The sequence below is a fragment of the Rhinopithecus roxellana genome, chromosome 7 (assembly GCF_007565055.1).
Source record: "Rhinopithecus roxellana isolate Shanxi Qingling chromosome 7, ASM756505v1, whole genome shotgun sequence".
Lineage (NCBI taxonomy): Eukaryota > Metazoa > Chordata > Mammalia > Primates > Cercopithecidae > Rhinopithecus > Rhinopithecus roxellana.
This window is the reverse complement of record NC_044555.1, coordinates 124931444-124955769: the sequence shown is the minus strand read 5'-3', so window position 1 is coordinate 124955769 and position 24326 is coordinate 124931444. Positions and strand designations below refer to the sequence as shown.

General features: G+C 42.2%; 2 protein-coding genes across 3 annotated transcripts in view; one reads left to right on the top strand and one right to left on the bottom strand.

The window, feature by feature from the left end:
- AIFM1 (apoptosis inducing factor mitochondria associated 1) overlaps window positions 1-24326 on the top strand; it is a 36663-nt gene that overhangs the window by 5791 nt on the left and 6546 nt on the right. The window contains exons 2-12 of the mRNA XM_010354799.1: window positions 3359-3501; window positions 10007-10106; window positions 11717-11841; window positions 11971-12101; window positions 14063-14153; window positions 19328-19412; window positions 20074-20150; window positions 21544-21652; window positions 22763-22870; window positions 23217-23305; window positions 23758-23898. Coding sequence (XP_010353101.1) covers window positions 3359-3501; window positions 10007-10106; window positions 11717-11841; window positions 11971-12101; window positions 14063-14153; window positions 19328-19412; window positions 20074-20150; window positions 21544-21652; window positions 22763-22870; window positions 23217-23305; window positions 23758-23898 — 1199 coding nt within the window. The remainder of the gene's footprint in view (window positions 1-3358; window positions 3502-10006; window positions 10107-11716; window positions 11842-11970; window positions 12102-14062; window positions 14154-19327; window positions 19413-20073; window positions 20151-21543; window positions 21653-22762; window positions 22871-23216; window positions 23306-23757; window positions 23899-24326) is intronic.
- LOC115898719 overlaps window positions 8092-24326 on the bottom strand; it is a 41394-nt gene continuing 25159 nt past the window's right edge. For both annotated transcript variants that reach the window (XR_004058407.1, XR_004058406.1), the window contains exons 3-5: window positions 9954-10016; window positions 9233-9266; window positions 8092-8415 (exon numbers count right to left, since the gene is read on the bottom strand). The gene's annotated coding sequence lies outside the window, so the exon portion shown is untranslated. The remainder of the gene's footprint in view (window positions 8416-9232; window positions 9267-9953; window positions 10017-24326) is intronic.

Sequence of the window (24326 nt, the reverse complement as noted above, 5' to 3'; positions counted from 1 at the left end):
CAGCTACATGGGAGGCTGAGGCTGGGGAATCTCTTGAGCCCAGGAAGCAGAGGTTGCAGTGAGCCGAGATCGTGCTACTGCACTCCAGCTTGGGGACAGAGTGACACCCTGTCTAAAAAAAAACAAACAAACAAAAAAAATTCAATTTACTTTTAAATGCTTTTTTCTTTTTTTTTTTTGTTTTGGCAAATTGAGACAAAAGCTGCTGAACTTTCCCAAATCTACACACTTAGTATTATCAGTGTGTGAAAAGCAAGCAGAAAGAGAATAAACACAAGTATGATCTTAAAACAAATTTGTTATAATGTCTGTATTTAGGGTCTTCTGGAGGAGTAAACAGAATTTAAAAAAAAGAAAAACAAAAACAAAAAATTTATTTTTAGTAAATGAACCAGGGGTAGGGGTGGAGGACAACTAAATTCATTGAACTAAATCACGTGGAACTTTTCTTACCCAGTTTCCTTTTCTAAGCTCTGAGAGTTACCACTTTCTACTTCTGATGGTTCATTATTTTTGTAAGCTTCTGAAAATGAAAAGCTTGCCCAGATTGAGATAAGCTTCTGCCCCGCTCATGTTTTTATTTTCATGATTTGTCATTATTTCCAAATCTCAACCATTTTATTTCATGTGGTGATGAAGAGTTCTAAAAGCAGGTAAGAACAGTAAAGAAAAATACATTTCCTTTTCTACGAGTATAGATCTAAAGTCTCTTATCTGTAATTCAGAAATTGAAATTGAAATTTTAGAATGACCAAAATTTAAGACTATCAAGTTTTCATAACTCATTTGCCAGTAAAACCTGACCTGAACTGGAGAGAGGCTACTTTATAATCTTTTTAAAATATCACTTAGCGTGATTGGTCATATTAATATGTTTGACTATGAGTTGCTGCCCTTTACCTTGCTAGCTGTCACTATGTGGTATATGCCCCGTATGCTTAAGACCAGATAATTCAAAGTTCCAAAATACACATGGTCCCCAGGATTTCAGATGAGAGACCACAGATCCACACTGGGCTTGTTTTACCCGTCTGTGGCCTAACATTATGAAAGCAAGGGGGAAATTCCTTCTCTAATCTCTGCAAGTATACATGGGATGCTACTACCAGTGTCCATTCTGTTTGTCTTTTAAAGCCTAGACAGGACAGGAACATATGTGTCAGCCCCTAGACTAAGCTTGTCCAACCTGCAGCCCAACACAAATTTGTAAACTTTTTTAAAACATTATGAGATTTTTTTGCGATTTTTTTTTTTTTTTTTAGCTCATCAGCTATGGTTAGTGTTAGTATATTTTTTTTTGTGGCCCAGGACAGTTCTTCTTCCAATGTGACCCGAGGAAGCCAAAGGATAGGATGTACTTGCTCTAGATGGATGTTTCTCAATGTATGGTCCCCATCCTAACAGCAGCATCAGCAACAGCAGCATCCCCTGGGAACTTGTTAGAAATGCACATTATTGAGCCCCATCCCAGATCTATTGAATCAGAACCTCTGGACCTGGGGCCTGGCCCGCTTTGTTTTGTAAACCCTTCAGGGCATTTGGATACACTCTCAAGTTTGAGAACCACTGCTCTAGATTGGGGTCTGCCAACTATAGCCACAGGCCAAAGCCAGTTAGTCACCTGCTTTTGTGGGGCCCAGGAGCCATGAGTGGGTTTTGCTTTTTTTTTTTTTTTTTCCTTTTTTCTTTTTCTTTCTTTGAGACAGAGTTTCGCTCTTGTTGCCCAGGCTGGAGTGCAATGGCGCAATCTCGGCTCACCGCAACCTCCACCTCCTGGGTTCAAGCGATTCTCCTGCCTCAGCCTCCCGAGTAGCTGGGATTACAGGCATGCGCCACTACGCCTGGCTAATTTTTTGTATTTTTAGTATAAGCAGGGTTTCTCCATGTTGGTCAGGGTGGTCTCTAACTCCCGACCTCAGGTTATTCATCTGCCTCAGCCTTCCAAAGTGCTGGGATTACAGGTGTGAGCCACTGCACCCGACCTTTTTTCTTTTTTCTTTTCCTTTTTTTTTTTTTTTTTGAGACGAAGTCTCACTCTGTCGCCAGGCTGGAGTGCAGTGGCACGATCTCGGCTCACTGCAAGCTCCGCCTCCCGGGTTCACGCCATTCTTCTGCCTCAGCCTCCCGAGTAGCTGGGACTACACCTGCCCAGCTAATTTTTAACGGGGTTTCACCATGTTGGCCAGGATGGTCTTGATCTCTTGACCTTGTGATCTGCCCGCCTAGGCCTCCCAAAGTGCTGGGATTACAGGCGTGAGCCCCTGGCCTACATTTTTTAAATGGCTGAAAAAAATTAAAGACGATTTCGTGACACACGAAAATTATATAAAATATAAACTTCAGTGTCCATAAAGTTTTATTGGAACATGGCCACATTCATTCATTTATGTATTGTCTTTGGCTGCTTTTATGCAGCATCAGCGGAATTGAGTAGTTGTAGCAGACACCAAATGGCCCAGAAAGCTGAAAATATTTACCATCTGGTTCTTTGCAGAAAAAATTTGCTGCTCTAGGTTGATAGTCAACAAACACGAGGAATAATCACAGAGAAGGTACACTGAGACCTTCCTTTATCTGAAAATGTCAGCGTCTCCCTAGAAAAAGAAATCTGCAGAACTCATATATTTCTATGTACGGGTGTTGTTATGATCATCACATCGTTACATAGTTCTGCATAGTTTTACGTCAAAATAACCTTGGTATTATTTTGGAGGAGTAAGAGCCAAGGAGTTGCTGGACACTTTAAATGTTGTTGTTATAAAAAATATTTCATAGTCCGAAATTTTTTAGTTCTTTGGGGGAGAGAAACTCATTTAATTTTTTTTTTTTTTTTCTGATTTTCTTCTGAGCTTTAACATTTCTGTATTCCAGGACATATTACCTTTCATGCAAGATTGAACTGTGTCCTGGTTAGAGTGCATTGCGTTTTATTTTGTGCAAGATTGGAGCCATTTAGATTACTCCTTAAATGGTTATTATAATGTCCCAGGTAGCCCATGGTTAACTTTGTATACCTACCTATTCAGTCATCTTTCTGTGTTTACTTCATTTATGGGAAAGACATGAAGGGAGAGGTATTTGATGAACTATTCATGTTTTTCATGATCTTTTCTGGAAGCTGAAGATTTCCTCACTGGGCAGCATTAAATTTTACTCTTAAAAACTTCAGCAACTTAAGAGTGTTCATTCAGCTGTCTGTAGTATTTATGTATGAAGTTTTTATGATGTTTTTCTTGATCATTTAACGGTGAATATCTGTGGGCAATAAGTCTTGTACAGTGCATTGACGTTTAATCATAAATATGTATTAACTATTTTATTTTTGTATGTGTGTGTCTTAATAAATTATGTTTCTTAGGCAACTTGTTCCAGCGATGGCATGTTCCTCTAGAACTCCAGATGACAAGACAAATGGCTAGCTCTGGTGCATCAGGGGGCAAAATCGATAATTCTGTGTTAGTCCTTATTGTGGGCTTATCAACAGTAGGAGCTGGTGCCTATGTAAGTAGAAAAGCAGCGTGTGTAAAGAAGCTGCCAAACAGCTCCCATTAATAGACTCGATAGTACTCTGCTTTAAAACTTTTGCAACTAATTCCCCTTTCTCCTTTTGGAAAACATTTCAAAAAGCTTTCTTTTAAGTGCCTGCTGCCTAATATCTTATGGGAGCCAATTCGGGAATGACTGAAATTTAATCTCATGTTGATTGATTTCTGCTCTTTTCACTTGTGTTTTTCCTCTTTACTTGAAAGCCACTGTGTTTTCCTAGATTCAAGTAACCCACAAAATTGTACCTGTTTTCTTGGATGTCACACACTAACCTGTGAATAAAGTCAAAATCCATTGCAGCTCCTTAGCACAATATTTGATTTTGACCTATTTGTCAGACATTTTATTTTTCCTCAGCTTGAGGTTCACATTAAAAAACAACAGCCTTCAATAAAAAATATTAAGTGTTCCTAAAAGGAAAGCTATCCCTGAATCTCAACCAAAGACTAAATTACAGAAGCAGGGCTAGTATCACTGATTTTAGAATGGAGTTTGTTTGAGGTGAGAAATATGGTGTTTAATTGCTACGTAGTATTAGCACCATTATATCTCCTTAAATGAACTCCGATCAGCTTAGCAGGTCACAGAGGAATTATTCTGTGGGTGTTTTTTTCCTAACTTGGCAGGGTTTACTGTGACTAAGCTGATCAGTCTAAAGTTGGATCCTGTAAGGTTGAGTGAACCAACTTAGATAACACCTAGTAATACCCTTGATTGAAGGAAGCTGTTTGTTTTACTTATTAAGCCATTCCAAGTTTAGGGGTTTTTTTCTATATTGGTAAGACAGTGAATTTATCTTTGTTCCTTGGTTGCTAGGTTAAAGAAAGGGACGTGAAAATTATTTGAAGCTACCTATATCCTCATGCCCTGATGTGACTCCCAAATGGACAAGAAAAGTAGATAGTTCTTGCCTGTTGTGAGTCAAATCAGAGTAAGAAATAGGCGAGAGCTGTCTGATAATGTGATTTGGTGAAATGTACATTCTGCAATCCTGGAGCAGCATTTTTTTCTTTTTTCTTTTTTAGCACAGGGTAACCAAAACTGCTTCCCTGCCTTTGTATTGAATGTTTCTTCATTAATTCTTAGTGCTCTATTTCCTTTTGTTTCTCTCTTGGCCTTATCTTTACCTACAGTTGTGCAGTCTCATCACCTAGGATCCCCTTCTAGATCACTAGCATCTACAGGTGCTTCTGGGAAAGATGGCAGCAACCTAGTGTACTTCTTAATTGTAGGAGCAACAGTCACTGGGGCAGGAGTTTATTATGTAAGATGCTTACACTAAAATATATTTTGGGGTAGGGTGGGTGAGACCATGGCACTAATGAAAACTTGATACATTAGAATATAATAAAACATTCACAGCATGTGCTTTCTCTAGGTGTTTATTAAAGGGACATTGTCAGTCACTAGAGAGTCCTCAAATCTCATTCTTCAAACTGTTGAAGTCCTACCAGATATAGCTAAAGCCACAAGTCTAATGATGATCACAAATCCTCATCATTACCTCTTTCTTTGAAACTTTTGCCAATTTTATAATGATTTTGTATGATACCAAATTATATTGTGCTTTAGTGCTGCATATCTAACAAGACAGTCTCAGAGTATATGTTAAATAAGCAAATAAAGGTAATGTGAACACCGTCCATTTTTGAATCATTTTAGGTAAAATGTAATTTTTGTGTTTTGTGGGAAAGAATCAACCAGACTTTGACTGTGAAAAGGCATTTTATTGAATGCTTCTGAGGAGATCCAAAAAGCCATAGAAATTGCAATATTCTCCCTATCCACCTTTCCACCTGCAGCCTCTATTTCGAAGTAAATTCATTTGGCAGTGTCCCTTTGTAATCTCTAATTTGGTCAAAAGTGGCTGAAGCAGTACAAGCTAACACATTCATGTAGATTGCTTTCTTTAATGCCTCTCATTCGTAATTCAGATACTACCCTCTGAGCCTTACTTTTTCCATTTCATATCTCTCAGCTTTTCCCATCAGTTCCACCCCATTCATTCAAAAATAGATTAAAGCCTTTGTGTTCAGTATGTTGGTAACAATTTAAACCTGATAAATTCCTGGTCTGTGTTGCTATACCAGAGTTGGATGGCTTCCACAGAGTTGACCATGCAAATTCTCTTGATGCCAAGCTACAAGACAGGGCTGGTCACTGTTCTTTTCTCCTGCCTTAGAAATATCTAAGAAGCACAAGTTCCTCTCAAGTCATTCAGTTAAATGCCTCATTGTACTCTGTGTTTATCCAACACTGGTAATAATGAAGCTACTGTATTATAAAGTGGTTCCAGGTTAAATGATAAGCTTTTGTCTACCTACAACTGTTATTGAACTGTTATGTACAGTTTTGTTTTAGGTTTTAAATCATTGAAAACTTGATCTGAAGTGGCTTAGTTTTTTTGTCCGAAATTGGTATTAGTCTCAAGAGAACGATGAATTTAAAATCGATGTTCAGATTTGATTGGATATTGCTATAAGTTGTTGGGAACGTTTGTATTCGTTTATTGGGCTGCCATAACAAAACACCACAGACTGAGTGGCTTAAACAACAGAGGTTTATTTTCTCATAGCTCTGAAGGCTGGAAAGGCCAAGATCAAGGTCAGACAGGGTTCAGTTTCTGGTGAGGGCTCTCTTCTTAGCTTTCAGACAGCCACCCTCTTGCCATGTCCTCACATGGTTTTGGGGGGTGGGGGGCAGAGAGGGAGAAAGAGTGAGCAAGGGAACTCGGGTGTCTTCCCTTTCCTATATGAGCTCCAGCCCTATCTGATTAGGGCCCCACCCTTAAGACTTCATTCAACCATCATCACCTCCCCAAAACCCCATTGCCAAATACCATCACATAAGGGGTTAAGGCTTCAATATAGGAATAGGAAACATTCAGTCCATAACAGTGAGCAGTATTTCTTCGTAACTTTTTTCTCTCATTTGAAGAAATGTTCCTAACTTAAGTATAAATATTACTTTGGCAATTCCTGTATTGGGAGCTCTTTACCTCCCTCCCACTTTACCCTCCAAAAAGAAGAGAGTAAACTGGCGACTTTCAAAAATTTTTACCATGATCTGCAGTGAGAAATACATTTCTCTTACAACCCATTTTATGACTACAAATACATAAAACAAGCAGAACTTCAAAAACTACTCTTACTAGGTGTCATGTAATTACTCTAGCTTCTGTTCTCTTCTATTTGTGTTTGCGTCCAATGCTGGTTGCAACCTACTAAATTGACTTCACAACCCACTAATGGCATGCAACCACAGTTTGAAAAACACTGATTATGGCCGGGCGCGGTGGCTCAAGCCTGTAATCCCAGCACTTTGGGAGGCCGAGACGGGTGGATCACGAGGTCAGGAGATCGAGACCATCCTAGCTAACACGGTGAAACCCCGTCTCTACTAAAAATTACAAAAAACTAGCCGGGCGAGGTGGCAGGCACCTGTAGTCCCAGCTACTCAGGAGGCTGAGGCAGGAGAATGGCGTGAACCTGGGAGGCGGAGCTTGCAGTGAGCTGAGATCTGGCCACTGCGCTCCAGCCTGGGCGACAGAGCAAGACTCCGTCTCATTAAAAAAAAAGAAAAAAGAAAAAATTTCAACAGTGCTTCTGCTGCTTGGATTGTAAATATGAACTTCTGATTCGGATTGATGTGAGAGTTTTTCCTCTTTTTGCTGGTAACTTTCACTAGGACCTGAGGCAGATCCTCAAATCTCAGTCCTCTATTTTTTGTTGGTGGGCAGAACCAAAGTAGCCTTTAGAATATTTAATGAGATTTAGTATTTGGGCCCTTTGCCATTGTTAAACTATAGAATTGCATTGCCTCACTCAGAAAATGACCTGTTTCCTTTCAAATCCCATTAAGTTGGATAAATGCCACCATATTCATCTGTTTAGAAAAGTTGTCTTCACTAATAGTTTTCATAAATTTGTAGTTTTTCTTAACCTGACATGTATTCATGTCATTAATTGGAAATCTGTGCAAACTAGGAGTACAGAAACCCTTGGGGAAAAGGTAAAGAAATAAATACATTTATATATATATCAGACATATCAACCTCATTCTTGCCCTTTCCCCACTAAACCTAGGTATTTCTTGGTCTGCTCTTCCCTTCATGTGTAAGCCATTAGGAAGTGTGAGCTGGGCTTAGGCTATTTCGGGATTTTCCTCTCAATGAACATGGCCCCTATTTATTTCTCTTTTCATTCATGTTGACCAGAGTAAGCCATCTTTTTAGGTAAAACCTCTTTTCTCTTCTCTTCTCTTCTCTTCTCTTCTGAAATTTTCCCCTCTAGGTTTTTTTTGTTGTGTATTTGTTTTTGAGACAGAGTCTCGCTCTGTCATCCAGGCTGGAGTGCAGCGGTGCGATCTCGGCTCACTGCAACCACCACCTCCCGGATTCAGGTGATTCTCTTGTCTCAGCCTCCCTAGTAGCTGCGATTATAGGCGCGCCCCACCACACCTAGCTACTTTTTGTATTTTTAATAGAGACGGGTTTGCTGTGTTGGCCAGGCTAGTCTCGAACTCCTGGCCTCAAGTGATCCCCCCAACTTGGCCTCCCAAAGTGTTGGAATTACAGGCGTCAGCCACCACGCCCAGCCAGAGTCCCTTTCTTAAATGTTTTTAAGGTATGAGTAAATACTGGACTTGTGTATTAGTATCTGATGCCAAGATAAAAACTCTTCCTGAAATTAATGTTAATTGAATTCGTTTATTTGATAAATTTAGTGGTAAATTCAAGGAGTAACTATTGTCTTTTTGTATACAGTACTTCTTTCTACTTCATTTGTCACAATGTTAAATGCTTCCAGGTTAAACCCAGCTCTCAGGATCCAGGTTCCTCAATTGCAGCACATTGCCTGATGGGCTATTCTGGAAGGAAGTCATAGAAGTATTCTTAGAATATGTTTTATGGGGTCGGGTGCGGTGGCTCACAGCTGTAATCCGAGCACTTTGGGAGGCCGAGGTGGGCGGATCACAAGGTCAAGAGTTCGAGACCAGCCTGGCCAACATAGTGAAACCCCACCTCTACTAAAAATACAAAAATTATCTGGGCATGGTAGCGTGCGCCTGTAGTCCCAGCTACTCTGGAGGCTGAGGCAGGAGAATCACTTGAACCTGGGAGGCGGAGGTTGTGGTAAGCTGAGATCACGCCACTGCACTCCAGCCTGGGCAACAGAGTGAGACTATGTCTCAAAAAAAATATATATATATGTTTTATGATAGTTCCTCTGATTGTCTTTACTTTCTCCTACAATTAATTAATCTGAGATTTCATTTGACATATGTTCACTTATATTCCTGTTTTGTTTACCCTGTGGGGTACAAAAGAGTGAAAGCATTGTAAGTTTTTTGTTTGTTTGTTTTGTTTTTGAGACAGAGTCTCGCTCTATCGCCCACACTGGAGTGCAGTGATGTGATCTCAGCTCACTGCAACCTCCACCTCCTGGGTTCAAGCAATTCTCATGCCTCAACCTCCCAAGTAGCTGGGACTACAGGCGTGCATCACCTCACCCAGCTAATTTTTGTATTTTTAGTAGAGACGGGGTTTCACCATGTTGGCCGGGCTGGTCTCAAACTCCTCACCTCAGGTGATCTGCCCACCTCAGCCTCCCAAAGTGCTGGGATTACAGTTATGAGTCACCGTGCCCAGCCAAAAGCATTATAATGTCAAGTCATTCTTGCCTACCTTTTCTTTAAAAGGTCTCCAATAAACTCTGGTGCTGTATGTTAAAAAAAAAAAACAACACAACTAGTCATAATGGTAAAATTACCCTTTTCCAATTTGAAAGGCTAGAGAAGATAGAATATTTGAAATATAACAGGTGTTTAAGCAAGGTGTTTGACCCCCTAGTAAATAATCTGTGTGTAGTTTTTCTGAAGGAGATCCCTTCTACCTTGTGAGTTTAGGAAAAGGACAGACCATTGAGGGAATGATGGGTAACTCTCTAAAAATAGAATACAGGCGGCCATGTTTCTGACCACTATGTGAGTATGCAGCAAAAGCCAGAATGTTGACCAGGAAAACTTATGTCCCAGCTTCCTACCCGGGACCCTTATAGATTGATTTCACAGCTAGTGTCCAGCATAGTCCAAACCCCCGTTCTGTGCTTCATATAAAGATTAGCCCTTTCTAGTGCTTTATTCTTCTAGTATAAAATGTTTTTTTTCTTTGTTCTTAAACTGTACATTCAGAATAAAATATGGGGAGAATTCTTTACAGAGAGCCTAAAAATCTGAAACTGGAATATTTTCATCTGCTTACACATATTTTTTCCATACCAAGCATGTGCATACCCAGTATTTTTTATTTCTTAAGAAAACAACTTTGTCTTAGTGGTTTTGACATAGAGGAACTAACATCAGATAGACAAAAGCTTCTCATTTAATTGAAAGATAATATTACTTACAGTATGAGCTAGCTGTATGGTGAAATAAACTTTCTCCATGTTTGGATCTGCAGGCCTACAAGACTATAAAAGAGGACGAAAAAAGATACAATGAAAGAATTTCAGGGTTAGGGCTGACACCAGAACAGAAACAGAAAAAGGCCGCATTATCTGGTGAGTATTCCCTTAATTCTTGCTATGATTTGAGACTCACAAAGGGAAAGTTATAAACAGTTGGGGTGCTGTGATTCATGGATGTCTTGTAGAAGCAATGGTGGTATGAGATTGTAAACATCTAGAAAGTATGGTATTACCCTAGAACTGGGAGTGATTTAAAGCATTTGGCTGAAATTTGGGTTTGAGAATAAAGCTAGTGATGATTATGATTGGTTGTTTTTCTGTATATTAATATTAGTCTCTTGGCTGGGCACGGTGGTTCACACCTGTCATCCCAGCACTTTGTGAGGCCGAGACGTGCAGGTCAACTGAGGTCAGGAGCTCGAGACCAGCCTGGCCAACATGGTGAAACCCTATCTATACTAAAAATACAAAAATTAGCCAGGTGTGGTGGCGGGCACCTGTAATCCTAGCTACTCGGGAGGCTGAGGCATGAGAATCACTTGAACCCAAGCAGCAGAGGTTGCAGTGAGCCAAGATCACACTGCTGCACTCCAGCTTGGGCAACAGAGCAAGACTCTGTCTGAAATAAATAAATAAATAAATAAATAAGTAAGTAAGAAAAAAAAGAAATCTCTTAAAAGGCAAGCTTAGCAAGGAAAACTATTGGAAATGAGATGAAAACCATCTTTTTTTTTTTTGAGGCGATGTTTCATTCTTTGCCTAGGCAGGAATGCAGTGGCCTGATCTTGTCTCACTGCAACTTCCGCCTCCTGGGTTGAAGCGATTCTCCTGCCTTAGCCTCTGGAGTAGCTAGGATTACAGGCACACGCCACCATGCCTGGCTAATTGTGTATGTTTAGTAGAGACAAGGTTTCACTATGTTGGCCAGGCTGGTCTTGAAACCCTGACCTCAGGTGATCCGCCTGCTTCAGCCTCCCAAAGTGCTGGGATTACAAGTGTGAGCCACCACACCCGGCCAAAAGCCATTTTTTAAATGAGGAAATTCTTCTGATTTTGTTCCCCTGTTTTGTTCCCCTTTTGATTCTTTGCAGTTTCGAGTTGCTAAAGGTATATTTGCTTTCCTAAAGCACCATACCCTAGCTATCACTTCCATTTCACATGATTTGCTTCAATTTTCAGAGAGGAATGTTTTAATCCTTTAATAAGCCCCACAACTCTGGGTAGGCAATTTGTTCTGCTTTTTTCAAAAGCACCTCCTTATTCTTGACCATTGTATAATAATCCCCAACTGACCCCCTGGATTTTCTCCCTTTGTTGCTAACGGAAGGTGAAACTGAGCTTGATATTTTCCTGGTGATCTCTAGGAAATTGATGGGAAGGGCAGAAGCCTACTGATGTATACTTTCTAAATGTTTTAGATGTAACTAAATATTTAAGCCATGTCCTAGTACCAGTTCAGAACTGATGAATGAATGACATTGGTGAAATCATTCTCCTATTTTTCACTTATGAAATGAAAGGGATACTTGCTTTCCCTCTCCCATCAGGATGCTGTGAAGATTGCTAAGGTTAGTGTAGGTCCTATGTTTTGCTAGCTTTATGTGGAAGATTGAGACAAGTGCAAGGTGATTTTTTTTTTAACAGTGGCAAAGAATCATCTGAGACTTCAAGAAGATTCATCCAGTGTGTTCTGTTGCTTTCAGCTTCAGAAGGAGAGGAAGTTCCTCAAGACAACGTGCCAAGTCATGTTCCTTTTCTGCTAATCGGTGGAGGCACGGCTGCTTTTGCTGCAGCCAGATCCATCCGGGCTCGGGATCCTGGGGCCAGGGTAAGGTACATGTTTTTTTTGCTTGGCACAGAGGGTACAGTCTGCAAGTATTTAGCTAATGTGAACGTTTTGACATTTGCCTCTTAAATTACTTGGCTCTGATAAGCATCATGATTTTTATGTCTGAAGGTACTGATTGTATCTGAAGATCCTGAGCTGCCATACATGCGACCTCCTCTTTCAAAAGAACTGTGGTTTTCAGATGACCCAAATGTCACAAAGACACTGCGATTCAAACAGTGGAATGGAAAAGAGAGAAGGTGTGTTTGCTTATGTAAAATGAGTCTGACTAACAACTTCAGCTAAGCACCACAGAGAGTAGGTTAGGATTTTGCCACTGACTGTGTACAGTGAATAGGAGGGATGACTTGGCTGTCCACTAGAGTCTACTACGGTCCACACTTGGTACAGCTTAGAGATAACAGTCTACAAAGGGCGAGAGTCCTGGATTCTGTTACCAGATCTACCAACAGTTGATGGTGTAATATTGGCCTCTGAAATACTAATGTTCCTATTTCTGGAACCTTTATGTTAAGTTTCTTTAGGTGAAGATCAACTTGGCCTGTATTGTCACTTCTTTTTTTTTTTTTTTTTTTTTTTTTTTTCTTTTTTTTTGAGACAGAGTCTTGCTGCTCTGTCACCAGGCTGGAGTGCAGTGCAGTGGCACAATCTCAGCTCACTGCAACCTCCGCCTCCCAGGTTCAAGCAATTCCCCTGCCTCAGCCTCTCAAGTAGCTGGGATTACAGGCACACACCACCACGCCCAGCTAATTTTTTTGTATTTTAGTAGAGACGGGGTTTCACCATGTTGACCAAGATGGTCTCAATCTCCTGACCTTGTGATCTGCCCCGCCTCGGCCTCCCAAATTGCTGGGATTACAGGCGTGAGCCACTGTGCCCAGCCATCACTTCTTTATACTTGCCTAGACATGTCCTACAAGAGCAGAAGAAAAGAAAATACTTAACAGCATTCTCTTTGACAGCCTAGCAGGCATTTAGAATTTCAGGAGTAGAGTAAGAAGACTGTAAGGAAGAGCCTCTGTTAGAATTTTTGCATGACAGACTTGGAGATACAGGTCCAGAAGCTTTTTCCTTTTGAAGGACAACTTAGATCTCTTAATTCTAGTACCATGTGCTTTGGGTTCCAATTTTTTTCTCATTGGTGACCCCTTTGATACCGGACCAAATTTTACAAACTTACCCTTCTCCCTCACCCCCACTGTCATGTTCCATTTTCAAACAGGATGTATACTTTCAATTAAGTTAGTGGCTAACTTTATATATATATTTATGCATATATACATACATACATACATACATACATACATACATACATATATACATATTTTTAGAGACAGGGTCTGGCTCTGTCACCCATGCTGGAGTGCAGTGGCCAAATCATAGCTCACTGCAGTCTCAAACTCCTGGGCTCAGGTGATCCTCCCACCTCAGCCTCCCGAGTAACTAGGACTATAGGTGCGTACCACCATGTGCTTTTTATTAATTTAAAAATTTTTTTTCTAGAGATGAGATCTTGCTATGTTGCACAATCTGTTCTCAAACTCCTGGCCTCAAGTGATCCTTCCACCTTGGGCTCCCAAAGCACTGGGGTTACAGACCTTAGCCACTGCACCCCGCCAATATTAATAAACTAATTAATATTAATATATCATAGTTGATAACTGTTTGAGGCAGAGTCATCTCAGGAGCTAGAATTAGTTGTTCCATTGAAGAGCACCATTCTGGACAACCCATTTGGGTGGATATGTGAATACCAGCTCCGTGAGTGCTCCACTTCTTCTTACTTTGAAATGAACCTAAATCTAGAGCAGGATCCTCAGCCTCAGCACTATTGACATTTGGAGCAGGATAACACTTTGCTGGGGGTGGGGAGCTGTCCAGTGCGTCATAGGATGGTTAGCAGCATCCCTGGCCATTACCCACTGGATATGAGTAGCATCCCTACCCAAGTTGTTACAACGTAGATTGTCTCTGGACACTGGCAAACATCCCCTGGGGGCAAAATTGCCCCAAGTTGAGAACTACTGATCTGGATGCCTGTATATAAGCAAGTCATGACCACGATTTAATAGACTTGGAGACCTACTTTGGAAAACGTCCCTTAAAGTTTCTGATAATGGAAACAGTTTTATTAAAGCTATAGGGGAAGCTGATAACAGTTCCACATGCTTATAATATTCTCCCTCTCTTCTCCATACAGCATATATTTCCAGCCACCTTCTTTCTATGTCTCTGCTCAGGACCTGCCTCACATTGAGAATGGTGGTGTGGCCGTCCTCACTGGGAAGAAGGTGAGCTAGTAGACCGCTTCCTTTGTTAGGCTCTACGTACGTGCCCACCAGCCAGTATGGTGATGTGTGTTTCCATTACCATTTATGTCTGTCCTGCCATTGTAGCTCATCAAAGAAGGATCGAGCTGCTTTAGGTTTAATAATGCTGAGTGTGTCTTTCTGGGGAAAGCACTAGTATCAAAGCCTAGGGTAGCATGCTGACTCAACTTGACCCTAAAAGCTGCTATCTCTCCTGTTTGCTCTTCTACCCTTCCTCATCCTTCCTATTTTCCCACACTAACTTCTCTCTGGGATTATCGATGAGAAAAGATTGACAAATATGTATTATTCATTATAGTAAAATAATTTGGACATAACTCAGCATAGAAGATATTGTTAGACTTTAAAAAGTGAGTGTCTGAGTAATAAGGTCAGTTATTAGAGGGTATTTCTGGAGTTCCAGGATGGTTTTGTTATATTTTATTGTTGTTAATGGCAGGTACTAGAGTGTGTGTGTAAACTAATGGCACTGTTCCAATAGGGAGGTGTTTTCTGAAGGAGCAAAAGCCCAGAGTAGATGAGATACACAGCATAAATGGAGGGATTGTCCTTTGTTAGGAACATACCCACTTCTGTAAGGGGACATTAGACAGAGAAGATGGATATAGATTTGTTGATAAGCTGGTAATGAGACATTGTGTCCTCTATGTGTAAACAACACTCAGGCCCTGCCCTCTAGGGGCTAACTGTATTAGGCAGAAACATAAATACATAATCATAACACATAGGTGTGTAGTAAGACAGACCTGTGCAGTATGTTGTGGGAGATACTGGGAAGCATGCCCAGTTGAGTGATGACATCAGGAAAGGCTTTCTGGAGGAGAAGGTCTTACAGAATGGGCAGTCTTATGGAATGAAGAGGCATTCACCAGACTAGAGAAGAGTGAAGAGCATTCAAGTAAAAAAGAACAGCATTTAAGCAAAAGCACAGGGGTACAAGAAAGCATGTTTGGTGCCAGGAAATAGAAGCAGCTCGGTACTGACAGAGCAGTTAGGTACAAGTTAGCAAGTGGCAAGAGATGAAGCAAGGGGCCTGATTGTGGAGGGCTTTGCATGAAAGAGCTTTTTCTGCACTGGAGAGCTGGGGAGCTGTTGCCTTTTAGGCAATTGAATTTTAAATAATCACTATTGGCTGTGAGGAGGATGGATTTCAGTGAGACAAGACTAGAGGGAGGCCGGGCGCGGTGGCTCAAGCCTGTAATCCCAGCACTTTGGGAGGCCGAGACGGGCGGATCACGAGGTCAGGAGATCGAGACCATCCTGGCTAACACGGTGAAACCCCGTCTCTACTAAAAAAAAAAATACAAAAAACTAGCCGGGCGAGGTGGTGGGCGCATATAGTCCCAGCTACTTGGGAGGCTGAGGCAGGAGAATGGCGTGAACCCGGAAGGCGGAGCTTGCAGTGAGCTGAGATCCAGCCACTGCACCCCAGCCTGGGTGACAGAGCGAGACTCCGTCTCAAAAAAAAAAAAAAGACTAGAGGGAGACCATTTCAGAGATTATTGCAATAATCTAGGCAACAGATGATGAGATCCCAGATTAGAATAGTAGTGGTGTGATGATGATGATGAAGAAGAAGAAAGTAAGAGGTAAAATTTGTATAGTACCTATTCTAATCTTGTAAGCACAGTTATTAAATGCTTTATGTGTACCATCTCATTTTATCCTCCCAATAATCTTATGAGGTGGATATTATTTCCCTCTTACAGAGAAATAAGTTGAAATTTTTAAAAATAAATAAATTTTAAATAATTTGCCTAAACTCACATAGCTAGTAAGCGGTAGAGAGAGAATTTGAACCCGGGTCTGTCTGAGGCCACAGAATTGGAACCCAGATATTCTGATTCCAGAGCCTAAACTATTAATAGCATCAGTGTACAGTGTATTAATTTTTTTTTTTTTTTTTGAGACAGATTCTCACTCTGTTGCCCAGGCTGGAGTACAGTGGCGTGATCTTGGCTCACTGCAACCTCTGCCTTCCAGGTTCAAGTGATTCTCCTGCCTTAGCCTCCTAAGTAGCTGCATGTGCCACCATACCTGGCTAATTTTTTTTGTCTTTTTAGTAGAGACAGGATTTCACCATGTAGGCGAGGTTGGTCTCGAACTCCTGACCTTAGGTGATCCACCCACCTCGGCTTCGCAAAGTGCTGAGATTACAGGCATGAGCCATCATGTCCAGCCAGTATTACTTCTTGATAGAAAGGTGAAGAGAAGTAGGGAGCACACTTGAGGCATGCTTAGGAGGCATGCTTGATGAGGCTTGGTGGTTGGTTAAAGGTAGGAGATGGAGGAGGCAAAGATGATTTTCTAATTTCTAGCCTGCATGTCTCAGCTGAAAAAGACATTACAAGAGGAAGAGCTAGTTTAAGGGAGAAGATAAAATTCAGTTTTGGACAAAAGACATTACAAGAGGAAGAGCTAGTTTAAGGGAGAAGATAAAATTCAGTTTTGGACCATTAAGTATGAAGTGGAATGTCTGTGTGAAGGTGTCTTCTGGGCTGTTGGACATATGACTGCTACGCTCAGGGGACCTGGGCTCAGACAGATAGTCGAGAATCATCTGCATATGTGTAGGAGTTGAAACCATGAGAGTAGGTGAAGCCTCCCAGGGAGAACTGATCTGGTGAGAAGAGGAGTAAGGCAAGGATAGAGCCCTGGGGAACCCCAATTTTTAGGAGGCAGGGTTAAGAAGAACCCACAAAGGAGACTAGGAAAGAACTTAAAAGAGTAGTATGAGGAAACCTGAGGACAGGAGCCAAGGATATAGGGAGTTTCAAGAAGGAGGATGTGATCCACAGTATTACTGTGGCAGAGGAATCTGGGAAGAAAAGAACTGTAAAATGCACCATGAGATTTGGCAGTTCAGATACCTTTGGGAGGCTGAAGCAGGTGAATCGCTTGAGGTCAGGGGTTAGAGACCAGCCTGGCCAACATGGTGAAAACACGTCTCTACTAAAAATACAAAAATTAGCCGGGTGTGGTAGTGCACACCTGTAATCCCAGCTACTCAGGAGGCTGAAGCACAAGAATTGCTTGAATCCAGGAGGCGGAGGTTGCAGTGAGCCAAGATTGCATCAGTGCACTCCAGCCTGGGTGACAGAACAAGACTCCATCTCAAAAAAATAATAAAATAAAATAAAATAAAACAGATACCACTGGGAAGTTAGAAAAGAGGGTAAAGTACTCTTTCAAAAGATTTAAATGAGAACAGAGAGATGGCAATTGGATAAAAGCGTGCAGAGGACGTAGAATCAAAGGCGGGACCTGTTGGATGGGACAAGAATGTTAATAGGCTGGGCAGGGGTGGTGGGGAGCCCTCATGCCTCATGGGAAGCTGTGGAAGATCACATCTAATGGCTTCATTTGTTTTCACAATACAATAGAACATAAGATGGTTATCTGAGAGCGAGCAATGTGAGGGTTGAGTAGCGGGATTGGATTGAAGAGGGAGCTTACCAAGGACAAATCAAAGGAGGCTAAAGAAGCTGCATCAGATCTCAGTTCATGTCGTTGCCTCTAGAAAGCTTTACCCAACCCACCCTGACTAGATTGCATATGTCATATGTTCCCAGTACTACCTGCACTGTTCTTACCACTCATATCACATTTATCACTCTTGATTACTGTTAGTGCTTATTAAATTGTCCTGGCCACTAAACTCTGAAAGCAGTGAGGATCACTGTCTACACTTGATACATAGTAGGTGCTTAATTGAATGGTCTCATAGCTAGTAAAGAGTGGAGCAAAGACTGGGTGCCTATTCTCTCTGACTCCAAAGCTCAAGCTCTTAACCATAAGAAGGAGTAGGGTGCAAGGGAATTAAAGGTACTGGCAAAAGAACAGTTTGGATGTTCTACCATCAGCCCAAATTAGTTAGAATGGAGCAGCTAGTCAAATAAAAAGAGAAAATTGAAAGCAAGTATAGGAGACAGACTGAGCGAAAGCTGAAGGGATGGAAAATTGTGACCAACAAGTAGGATAATTGAGGTAGAAGGAGCGGTTTAGGAGATAACAAGATGAGGAACAGTATGAGCCAGTTTCCAAGGTCTTCAGTGAATCAGGAGGAGTAGCAAGGAGGTGGCTCAAAAAAGTGATTCATAGGAATATAGGACTCCTCTGATGTCCCTCAGAAGAGAATGAAAGTACAAGAATCTGGAAGCAGCAGACCAGTAACCTCAAGAAGCTTGCAAAATGCCAACACCTCCTCCTGGCCTTGCGATGTGGAGTGTGGGGGAACTAACAGCCTTTACATGTAAGCTCTCCTTAAGAGAGAGCCAAGTTTCAGTGAAGGCTACAAGTTGGAGAAAGCATTCTGTAAAAATGTTGTAGACGTAGGAGGGTTATTAACAAAGTAATAATAAGTAATTCCAAACAGCCAAATAAGAAAGGCTATTCTGATTCTCCTTTTCCACACATGGGGCAGGGCTTTGGGACTGTCATGACTTGCTCTAATGTTACCTGCTTTCTGTCTATTTCCACCATATGACTGCCTGAAAAAACTGGGTACCAGAAACTGTGGTTCCCATGATTACTTGGATATGGTTTCTTAAGGATCGCTTTAGGTCAAGAACTAATTCTTCTTATTGGGCTGACAACTTTTTTGTTTGTTTGTTTGTTTGTTTGTTTTGTTTTGTTTTGAGACAGAATCTTTCTCTATTGCCCAGGCTGGAGTGCAGTGGCATGATCTCGGCTCACTGCAACCTTTGCCTCCCAGGTTCAAGTGATTCTCCTACCTCAGTCTCCCCAGTAGCTGGGACCACAGGCATATGCCACCACACCTGGCTACTTTTTGTATTTTTAGTAGAGACGGGGTTTCACCATATTGGCCAGGCTGGTCTCGAACTCGTGGCCTCAGTGATCCGCCCGCCTCAGCCTCCCAGATTGTTGGGATTACAGGCATGAGTCACTCTGCCCGTCCTGGACTGACAACTTCTTATTGGCCTGGAGTTTGGGGGTGGTGATGGAAATATTCTGAAATCAGATAGTGGTGATGGTGGCACAACCTTGTGAATATATTGAAATCCACAGAATTCCACACTTTAAAATGGTGAATTTGATGTGAATTATATCTCAATAAATTTTTTTCAAAGCTAATTCATCTCTACCTCTTTTGTGTATGTGTGTGACTGTACCAGGTAGTACAGCTGGATGTGAGAGACAACATGGTGAAACTTAATGATGGCTCTCAAATAACTTATGAAAAGTGCTTGATTGCAACAGGTGAGCATTTCTGGAGATGGCTTTCTTCCCTGATACAGCTCATTCAAGTTTTAGAGTCCAGCTTTCTCTATAGAAGGTATTACTACTTAAGAAAATGGAAACCCAGACTCTCTGAAGTGGGTGTCTTCTCTTGGTACAAAAGCTGGCTGTGTCCAGGCATCCTGGATCACCAGCCCTTCTGGATGATCCTTGCTCTTCTCCCGGTAAAGGCATGAAGAAGTTGCCCTTTTTTCTCTCCCTGCTTAGCCTTCACCCTGTGCCCTGTGCCCTGAAAGTGATGTTGTTTGTGGCTTCATTGCCAGTTGCAATCAGAAACCAAGAGAGGAGACAGAAGCAATTCATCAAACCCATGTAGCTATGCTAGCTGGCAAATCCTCATGAGAAACTAGAAGAGAACATGGAAGCCAAAAGTAAGGCCTTTTGGCCACCTAGGGGGAGGGTGTACCCCTTGAAGACAGACTCTCAAATGTGCTTCTCAAAGACAACTGACAAAAAGCCTGCTGTGAGGCGAGCTGAAGGCAAACAAAGCCTTCATATCCTATCCTGTTGTTGCCGCCATGGTGCTAAGTGAAGAGGGCTCCACCTTTGTGTGGTGGAGGGAGTATTGTTTGGGCTAGCTTCTGCTTGTTGGGCTAAAGGGTTTTCCTTCTCTTATTTCCAGGAGGTACTCCAAGAAGTCTGTCTGCCATTGATAGGGCTGGAGCAGAGGTGAAGAGTAGAACAACGCTTTTCAGAAAGGTAATTGTCTGCTTTAGTGTTTTCTTTGTGTTGTTTTTGAAGAGGTAGTATAATCTTACAGTCCCCAAGCACCCACCCGGGACTTGGGAGATCCAAGTTCTATTTATGGCTCTTCTCCAGACTTGTTATCTGGCCTTGAGCAAGTCACTTCCTCTCTCTGCACCTCAGATACCTCACTCAAGGGTTTTAAGCTCCTACGGAAAAAATGGAGTGTTTGTATTGCTTGCAATAGATCCTTCTGATTGCTCTTCCATAGTTGTTTTTTCCTGATGCGTTTGATTCATTGGAACCCCTTATAGCCTGTTGGCATTTTCATTGCAAGTGCTGTGTAGAGACTTCAGAGAAAAAAGTACCTAAAGAAAAAGCAAGGGGGTGTTCTGCTGCTTAACACTGTGCATATAAAAACTGCTGTCATGTTTTCAGGGATAAGATTTGTCCTGTCTTTTTTTTTTTTTTTTTTTTTTTTTTTTTGAGACAGGGTCTCGCTCTGTTGCCCAGGCTGGAGTGCAGTGGCGCAATCTCGGCTCACTGCAAGCTCTGCCTCCCGGGTTCACGCCATTCTCCTGCCTCAGCCTCCCAAGTAGCTGGGACTACAGGCATCCACCACCATGCCCAGCTAATTTTTTGTATTTTTAGTAGAGACGGGGTTTCACCATGTTAGTCAGGATGGTCTCAATCTCCTGACCTTGTGATCCACCTGCCTTGGCCTCCGAAAGTGCTGGAATTACAGGCGTGAGCCACCGCGCCCGGCCCTTTTTTTTTTTTTCCGAGACTGAGTCTCACTCTGTCGCCCAGGCTGGAGTGCGGTGGCATGATCTTGGTTCACTACAGCGTCCACCTCCCAGGTTCAAGCGATTCTTGTGACTCAGTCTCCCAAGTAGCTGGAATTACAGGCATGTGCCACCACGACCAGCTAATTTTTTTTGTATTTTTAGTAGGGATGAGATTTCACCCTGTTGGCCAGACTGTGTACTGTCTTTTAAGTTCTTCCTAGAACAAGGTTTGTCAGCCTCTGCAGTATTGGCATTTTGAGCTGGATAATTGTAGTGGGGGCTGTCTTATGCCATTGTAGTATGTTAGCATCCTGGCCTCTTGTACACTAAATGCTGGGAGCACCTACTTGCCCTCACAACCAAAAATGTCTTCAGATATTGCCAGATGTCCTCCTGGGGAAGATAGGGACAAAATTGCCACCAATTGAGAACCACTGTTTATAGAAGGAATTTTACCATGAAGAAAGAAATTTGCATTAATAACATAGAAGTTATAATTGAGTCACTTTATACAAGGAGAAAATTTACTGTTGCCAAAGATTTAGAAGAAACTACTTCCTAGTATTATTATCCGATGCCCCTTTTGGAAATTAATGGACTAAACTGATGTGGTCCTGCAGATTGGAGACTTTAGAAGCTTGGAGAAGATTTCACGGGAAGTCAAATCAATTACGATTATCGGTGGGGGCTTCCTTGGTAGCGAACTGGCCTGTGCTCTTGGCAGAAAGGGTGAGTATTGAGGAGTGACCTTGATATTCTTTCTCTAGTCTTATACAGCTTTTCTGTGAATCCCAGAGATGTGTTTGGCAGGATCCGTAGAAAGAGTTTAATTAAGGTTTATATAGTGAAAAGCTAAGCACTGAGATTAGTTCTGGTGAGGGATCCCTTGGTGACCAAAAAGCTGTCAGCTGAGCAACTTAACAGCGACGCTTTTTAATTTAATTTTATTTTATTTTATTTTATTTTTTTGAGACGGAGTTTCGCTCTTGTTGCCCAGGCTGGAGTGCAATGGTGCGATCTCTGCTCACTGCAACCTCCGCCTCCGAGGTTCAAGCGATTCTCCTGCCTCAGCCTCTGGAGTAGCTGGGATTACAGGCGTGCATCACCACAGCTGGCTAATTTTGTATTTTTAGTAGAGACGGGGTTTTTCCATGTTGGTCAGGCTGGTCTTGAACTCCCAACCTCAGGTGATCCACCTACCTCGGCCTCCCAAAGTGCTGGGATTACAGGTGTGAGCCACTGCACCCTGCCAACAGCAGTGCTTTCTTTCCTTTCCTCTACCCTCTATGCCAGGACTCCTTAGAAATAAAATATTAAGGAAAGTAACTTATGAAGATGATAAGGGCAATGCAGACTACAGAATAATAGGTCTTTGAACTGCTGCTTCCTGTAAAAAGCCAAAACCTTCTTTGGGCACATGATGGTTCCCAGCTTGACAGATCTGTGAGCTCCAGTTGGAATGTTTCATGGCAACTAGTTACCTTAATGTTCTTTTTCAGATATATGAAATCAGGGCTCTTTTCAGGAGGATGCTTCCTAATCAGAGGTTGCAAAGCACTTGTGTAAGCCTTAGGTGACTGCATGGGTGGAAGTACACAGAGTTCGCCATCTGAAGCTTAATCTGGGACCAGAAGTTCTGATACCTGTTGTATTTGCGTTACAAATGAACTTGAGCACCTAGGCCCTCATGCCCAGTGTCCTGTAAGTGGGCGCTCTGGCCCGGATTGCAGCTCTGCCCTGTCTTTAGTGAGGCCTGCCTGCTGCTCCTTTACTTCTCTTACTGTCTTTCTAGGATTGACTTTTGCTTCCTGCTATAACTACTCTGTTTCTTCTTCCCAGCTCGAGCCTTGGGCACAGAAGTGATTCAGCTCTTCCCCGAGAAAGGAAATATGGGAAAGATCCTCCCCGAATACCTCAGCAACTGGACCATGGAAAAAGTCAGACGAGGTAGAGAGACTGTTTCTATATGCTGCCACTCTATTTCCTTTGAGTGTGACCTAAGGCAAACTTCGCTTCTATGGGAACCCCCTTGACATAAGCCCTATCACCTGGCCTGTAAAATGTTTCCACCATTCTCCAGTCAGCTAAGTTCATCTAGGTGTTCTGAATCACATGCCCCAAATTCCTGGAAGTGCTGAAAATGAGCCATGGGTGTAGGTTCTTGCGGCTCTCCAAAACTGCCTGTGTACTGATTATTGGTTTTTCCATGAAGGAGACCACCGGTCAGCTTCCCTACTTCCCATGAAAGTGACAGCCTCGTAGGCTCACTCTCAGGTCTTGTTTGCCTTTACAGAGGGGGTTAAGGTGATGCCAAATGCTATTGTTCAATCGGTTGGAGTCAGCAGTGGCAAGTTACTTATCAAGCTGAAAGACGGCAGGAAGGTAAGGAAGGAAAAGACAGCCCGCCAGGAGGCCTTCCAGTTCTCCACTCCCCTTGCCTCATTCTTACTCCTTCATTTGACACCAGTAGATTATTTTTCCTGGCAGTTGCCATTAACCTGATATAATTTTCGGAATTAACTACCCCTCCATTAAAACAGAATGATGAGAGCCAGAGGAGACACCTGTGAACCACTTTCCCTTAGCCCCTTTCTATCTGTCTCACAGTTTTGAGTCCTGGCTAGGGTGGCAGATTTCTGTTCGAATGACATGGGGGATGTGCATGGGATGGGGTGGTGGAGGCTTATGAAATAGAACTTAAAATCCATTTACCAGAGGTAAGTTAACCCATGATTTTTTGAAGTCCCAATTCTTAATGGCATGATGGGCCATTGTTAACGCCTATAGGCATACATGGGAACTGTGGTAATTGAATTATTTCTTTTTTACCTCAGGTAGAAACTGACCACATAGTGGCGGCTGTGGGCCTGGAGCCCAATGTTGAGTTGGCCAAGACTGGTGGCCTGGAAATAGACTCAGATTTTGGTGGCTTCCGGGTAAATGCAGAGCTACAAGCACGCTCTAACATCTGGGTGGTAAGTGTGCTACAGCATGACCAGGCACAGTTCATTCTCCCTAGCCTGTGAACAGGTCTGCCTGGTGGTGTGCTAAAGCTCATCAGCCTAACCAAATAGGGTCAGAGTGTTTAGAGGCTGAGGGTACAGAATAGAAATGTGTGAACTGCTTGATTCAGAAGACCAGGTATGGCCTCATGTGCAAGCTAGTGGCAAATAAAATGAGCAGTGTGCATGCCTGCAGGAGTAGAACTCTTCCGGTTCTACTTATTGGCATCAGCCACTGGCATAACCCCTGGTGGGCATGCACATAGCTTTCAGATGGATCTGCTGTTCCCTTTGCCCAAACGTGAATCCGGAGGATGGAGGATGAAGCAATTTATAACCTGTTCCCTAGAAAGGAAAATTACGCTGTTTTCATTTTCCTTGAGTACTATTTTTAGCTGTTT